At 36.4% G+C, this 6,225-nt stretch overlaps 1 protein-coding gene across 1 annotated transcript; it reads left to right on the top strand.

Annotated features, from left to right (window-relative positions):
* The first annotated feature begins 2,499 nt into the window (after positions 1–2,499).
* LOC132560720 (uncharacterized) lies at positions 2,500–3,624 on the top strand. Its single transcript, XM_060225398.1, has one exon. The coding sequence runs from the start codon at positions 2,500–2,502 to the stop codon at positions 3,622–3,624; it is 1,125 nt and encodes a 374-aa protein (XP_060081381.1).
* Positions 3,625–6,225: the final 2,601 nt, after the last annotated feature.

Consider the following 6,225-nt stretch of genomic DNA (forward strand, 5'->3'; position numbering starts at 1 on the left):
TGTCACTATATATATATGGAATACAGATGTCACTATGTATCTATGGAATACAGATGTCACTATGTATCTATGGAATACAGATGTCACTATGTATCTATGGAATACAGATGTCACTGTGTATCTATGGAATACAGATGTCACTATATATCTATGGAATACAGATGTCACTGTGTATCTATGGAATACAGATGTCACTATATATCTATGGAATACAGATGTCACTGTGTATCTATGGAATACAGATGTCTATGGAATACAGATGTCACTATATATCTATGGAATACAGATGTCACTGTATATCTATGGAATACAGATGTCACTATATATCTATGGAATACAGATGTCACTTTGTATCTATGGAATACAGATGTCACTGTATATCTATGGAATACTGATGTCCCTATATATCTATGGAATACAGATGTCACTTTGTATCTATGGAATACAGATGTCACTATATATCTATGGAATACAGATGACACTGTATATCTATGGAATACAGATGTCATTGTATATCTATGGAATACAGATGTCACTATATATCTATGGAATACAGATGTCACTGTGTATCTATGGAATACAGATATCACTATATATCTATGGAATACAGATGTCAATATATATCTATGGAATACAGATGTCACTGTGTATCTATGGAATACAGATGTCACTATATATCTATGGAATACAGATGTCACTTTGTATCTATGGAATACAGATGTCACTTTGTATCTATGAAATACTGATGTCACTATATATCTATGGAATACAAATTTCACTATGTATTACATATCTTGAACACTAACGTCACTATATCATTGAAATACTGGTGTCAAAACTACCTATTTAATACTGACCAATCGATGGGTAGTTGTCATATCTATTGATAGTGCGGTTAAAGTAATTTCTCAGATAAGGGGCACTTGTACTTGTCGCCACAGTATATTCTATAGAGAACAGGCATACACACTACTAATATCAGGACATATATGTGTACATTCTAGCGTCACTTCCGGTCGACCGGTAAAGTTGAATTATTAACAGCAGCACTTCGGCCTGAACAAAATTCTATGCTTACATTCGTTTAAAAGATTGTTAAGCACACTAAAAGCTGGAAGGTGGTAAGTTTTTATTTTCACTGTAAGTTTTACACATCAATAGTCTAGTTTCTGCTTATTTTATGAAAAATAAGGATTTTTCATAAACGGAAGTCATGGCACAAAAAGGTAAACAAGATGGAGGCCTACCGGCCGGCAACCAGACAAAAAAGAAGAGAGCTGCCAAAGGAACAAACTCTAGAGGAGCATCAAGATCCAACTCCAGAACTCAATCCCCATCTGAATCGCCATTTAGGTTAGCATGGAACAGTGACATTGAAGATGAAGGAGATGAGGCGTGGACTTGTGAGAAGTGTGAGAAGGTGTCTAAAGATCCAATGGCGAAAATGCTGGAATGTCAACGTTGCAAACACCACTTCTGTATCAAGTGTTTGAATAAATCAGAGGAAGAATATAAACTGTTGCAGTCATCTGATGTGGTTTTGTGGTAGGTGCAGGGAACTAATAGAGAAAAATACTGATCGCAAGATAGAAGAGAGATGCCAGCTTATCATGCAAACTTATGAGAACAGAATTACAGCTACTGAAGAAAAACTGGACAGTAAGTGTGATGAAAAACAGGTGCAGGAAATAGTCAAGAATGAAATGGATGATATAAGGAACAATGATAAAGATGAACAAACAGAAGGGAAAGACAACATTGGAGAAGTTGTTGACATAGTTACCATGGATACTGTCATAACTGAAATGAATGAGAGAAAAGCAAGGGAAAACAACATAGTCGTTCATGGGATAGAAGAAAGTGATTCAAATGATAAGTATGAAAGGAAGAAACAGGACACAAAAGTAATTAGAGAAATACTTGAAACATGTAATGTGAAAATGGAGCAAGATAACCAGAAAGAAAGCATTGTCAAAGTTATCAGACTTGGTCGCTATAAAGAAACAGTCAGAGCAGTGAGAATGAAAAAAATGCAAGTAAAACCGGTGGAAGACCATTACTGGTATCCTTTGACAAGGTGGATACAAAATCCAGATTATTCAAGAATATTAGGAATTTACACTCAGCAGGAAAATTCAAGAACATCAGAATATCAAATGACCTGACAAAAGCAGAGAGAGAACAAGAAAAGCAATTAAGAGAAGAAGCTAAAAACAGAGAATCGCAGTCTTCAGGGGAATTCAAATTCAGAGTGAGGGGCCCTCCATGGGCAAGGAAAGTGGTAAAAGTTACCACACAAAAAGAAAATTAAACAGAGCAAGAAGTAGTAACAATATTACTGTACATAGTGCAAATAAGTTAAAAAATTCAAATGTTTTTGATTTAAATAGTGTTGTTGTTGATATTAATAATTCATCGCTTAAAAATGTGAGAAATGACTCAGAAAAGAAGCATAATCTTAAATGTATCAGTACAAATGCTGACAGTTTCTTAAACAAGATGGACGAATTCAAAAATAGATTTCTGTCAGGAACCCCACCAGATGTTATAGCCATTACAGAAGTTTTACCTAAAAATAGGAGTTATACCCTAAATAAAGCGGAACTGGAAATACCAAACTATGAACTTTTTCCAAGTAATTTCCCAGGTGACAAAAAAAGAGGGGCAATCATTTATGTGTCAAAGAAAATAAATGCTGTTGAAGTTCAATTTGAAACAGATTTTGAAGAATGTGTATGGGTGAGGATATCCTTGAATAAAAAAGACACACTGCTATTTGGGTGCATGTATAAAAGCCCATCATCGAGTGAACATAATCTTGAAGCACTTAATGATTTGCTGAACAAAGTAGGGGAATGCAGATTCACTCACACAGTTATAACAGGAGATTTTAACTTCCCAGATATAGATTGGGATGACTGGAGCACAGGGAACGCCAGTAGTGCCAGATTTGTTGAATGTATACGGGACAATTATTTTTATCAAGTTGTTGACACAGAAACCAGGCACAGGCATGGACAAGAATCTTCACTGTTAGACCTACTACTTGTGAATGATATTAACAATATTATAAAGACCGAATACTTACATCCCTTGGGAGCTAGTGACCATAGCGTTATTCAGTTTGAATTTAATTGTTGCTTGGATGACGTAACGGATAACTCTGCTCGTCTGAACTATTACAAAGGGGATTATGATATAATGGGTAAAGAAATGAACATTAACTGGGAAGAGGAATTTGACGGACGCAACACCTTGGAAATGTGGGACATATTTATAGACAAGCTTTCCATATTGATAGATAAGCACATCCCTATGAGTAAATCTAGGAATACCAAAGGTACAATACCACTTAGTAGGGAGACAGTTAAAACCATTAAAAGGAAGCACCGATTATGGGAGAGGTATATGCAAGACAGAACGACAGAAAAACACAGAGATTATTGCAAAGCAAGAAACAAGGTTAAAAGATTAATAAGGAAAGAGAGAAAAGACAAAGAGCGACAAGTGGCTGAATCAGCAAAGAGTAATAGTAAAAACTTTTGGAAGTTCGTGAACTCAAAAAGGAAATCTAGGAGCGGAGTGTCAGAACTACATGAAAGCTCACAGGATGGGAATAGCTAGTACAGACAAGGAGAAGGCGGAAGTACTTGCAAACTTTTTAAGTAGTGTCTTTACTGTGGAAAATTGTGAGAACATGCCAGAGTTGGAAAATAAAGATATCATACAAAATTCATTTGAAAGCATAACCATTGAAGAAGTAACCAAGCTTCTCTCCAAACTAAACGTTACAAAATCACAAGGACCCGATAGACTTCACCCAAAAGTGCTGTTTGAACTACGTTCGGTGATTAGTGAACCAGTATTCATGATATTTGTGAAATCATTAGAGACGGGAGACATACCAGAAATATGGAAAGTCGCAAAAATAACAGCTATATTCAAGAAAGGAGACAAAAGTTCAGCATCCAACTACAGGCCAGTCAGTTTGACGAGTATTGTATGTAAAACGATGGAAAAGATAATAAGAGCACAAATCATGGAATACATGGAGAAGAATAACCTATTCAGTGAAAAACAGTTCGGATTCCTAGGAGGGAGGTCTACATCTTTACAATTATTGAGTGTACTAGACAACTGGACAGAAATTCTGGACCGGGGAGGAGTCATAAATACAATCTACATGGACTTTATGAAAGCTTTTGACTGCAGACTCATTGAAAAATTGAAAATGTACGGGATCCACAAGAAACTGTGTACATGGGTAGAACACTTTTTGGCAGATAGGAAACAATGTGTACAAGTTAATGGAGCTCATTCTAAATGGCATTTTGTTACTAGTGGCATACCCCAAGGATCTGTGTTGGGACCAGTGTTATTTGTAATCTTTATAAATGACCTTCCAGATTGCGTATTGTCGGATGTATTTTTGTTTGCAGACGACACCAAAATTTTTAGAGAAATTATAGGTAGCAGTGATAAAGCTACTCTTCAAAAGGATCTGGACGAATTATACCAATGGAGTGAGAAATGGTTGCTCAAGTTTCATCCGGATAAGTGCAAGGTCCTATCCATTCATAACAAAGGAAAACAGGTAGAAGAAGCAGAGTACAGTATGCGCAAAGAGGGAGGAAGAAGTAAGATTTTAGAGAACGTGGACAGTGAAAAGGACATTGGAGTTACCATTGACAAACACCTCACATTCGAAAAACATATACAGACCCAGGCAAACAAAGCTAACCAGATAGTAGGACTAATGAGACATACATTCATTTACCTTGATAACAGGACATTCTGTTTACTATTTAAGGCACTAGTCCGACCCTATATGGAGTATGCAAGCTCAGTATGGTCACCCCACAAGATAAAAGATATAGAATTACTCGAAAACGTCCAGAGGAGGGCAACAAGAATGTTACCACAGCTAAAAAAACCTAGATTATGAACAAAGACTGAATCACCTAAGACTACCATCGTTGAAATTTAGAAGAATGAGAGGGGATATGACCGAGGTGTTTAAAATATTGAAGGGAATATACGACCAAAAAGTAACCAGGAAAATACTGAATTTAAACATGACCAGCAACACCAGGGGAAACTCACTTAAGTTAACTAAACAACATTGTGTTAAGGACATTAGGAAGTACAGCTTTTCTCATCGGGTAGTGGACACTTGGAACAGCCTCCCTGACACAGTTGTTACAGCTACCACAACAAACCAATTCAAAAACAGGCTCGACAAATACTGGGAAAGACATCCATTGAGGTTTAATTATACAGTAAGATATGGACCAGATAAAGACACCGGAAGGACATTAAACCGACGTAATGACAATTTTGAGCTGCCTATAGAGGACCAACAGGTCCTGCGGGCAGAGACAACATAAGGTAACATAAGGTAAGGAACTACAGTGACTGTTCACAATGTATGTCTTGTCTATTAGTTAATATAAGTACTACGCTTTACGTCGGTAGTTATCGTATCATAAATAAATATATATATATAGGTAGGCGTAAATTGTGGATAGTCTTACCTTGTAAGTTTCCTTCTCCGACAATATTACAGTCCAAAACTGTTTGTCAATGTTGTTAAAAACTTCCTGGTTGGAAATTAGCAGGCGACATCTGTCGGTAGGATCATACCAATATGTGCCGCCGTATCTTACATTTCCGGGTCGTCGCCTAAAATTGTGTACTACACCAACACCCTTTTTGTATAATTTATTTGTTACACTAAATCTATTTATGTCGCTATACAATCACACGTGTGTATCTGTAACACCGGCGCTGTTGGGTGAGCAGTTTCTCGTGCGTGAATTCCATACATTGTACGACATCCTGTCCCTATCAATTAGGAAAGGCCTGTGGCCCAACCCTTTTACATATATTTATTTGTATCTGTATAACTGTATTACATGTTAATTAAAGTTTCACAGATGTCATACTACCTGCTAATTTTACCTGTGGAATTATATTACATTAAAGTTTTGCCGATGTCTCACTACCTGTTAATTTTACATGTGGAATTATACTACATGAAAGTTTTGTCGATGTCTCACTACCTGTTAATTTTACCTGTGGAATTACACTACATAAAAGTTTTGTCGATGTCTCACTACCTGTTAATTTTACCTGTGGAATTATATTTACATTATAATTGAAAGTTTTTGCCGATTCCAGCTAGCCGCTGTACCTGTATAATGATATAAGATATCAAAAATTAAC

Source organism: Ylistrum balloti, unplaced genomic scaffold, assembly GCF_031769215.1.
Source record: "Ylistrum balloti isolate Yb309-2 unplaced genomic scaffold, AGI_CSIRO_Ybal_v1 Utg371104, whole genome shotgun sequence".
NCBI lineage: Eukaryota > Metazoa > Mollusca > Bivalvia > Pectinida > Pectinidae > Ylistrum > Ylistrum balloti.

Excerpts from the sequence above, each read along its gene's own strand:
- LOC132560720 (XM_060225398.1), top strand. The coding sequence starts at position 2,500 with ATGGACGAATTCAAAAATAGATTTCTGTCAGGAACCCCACCAGATGTT.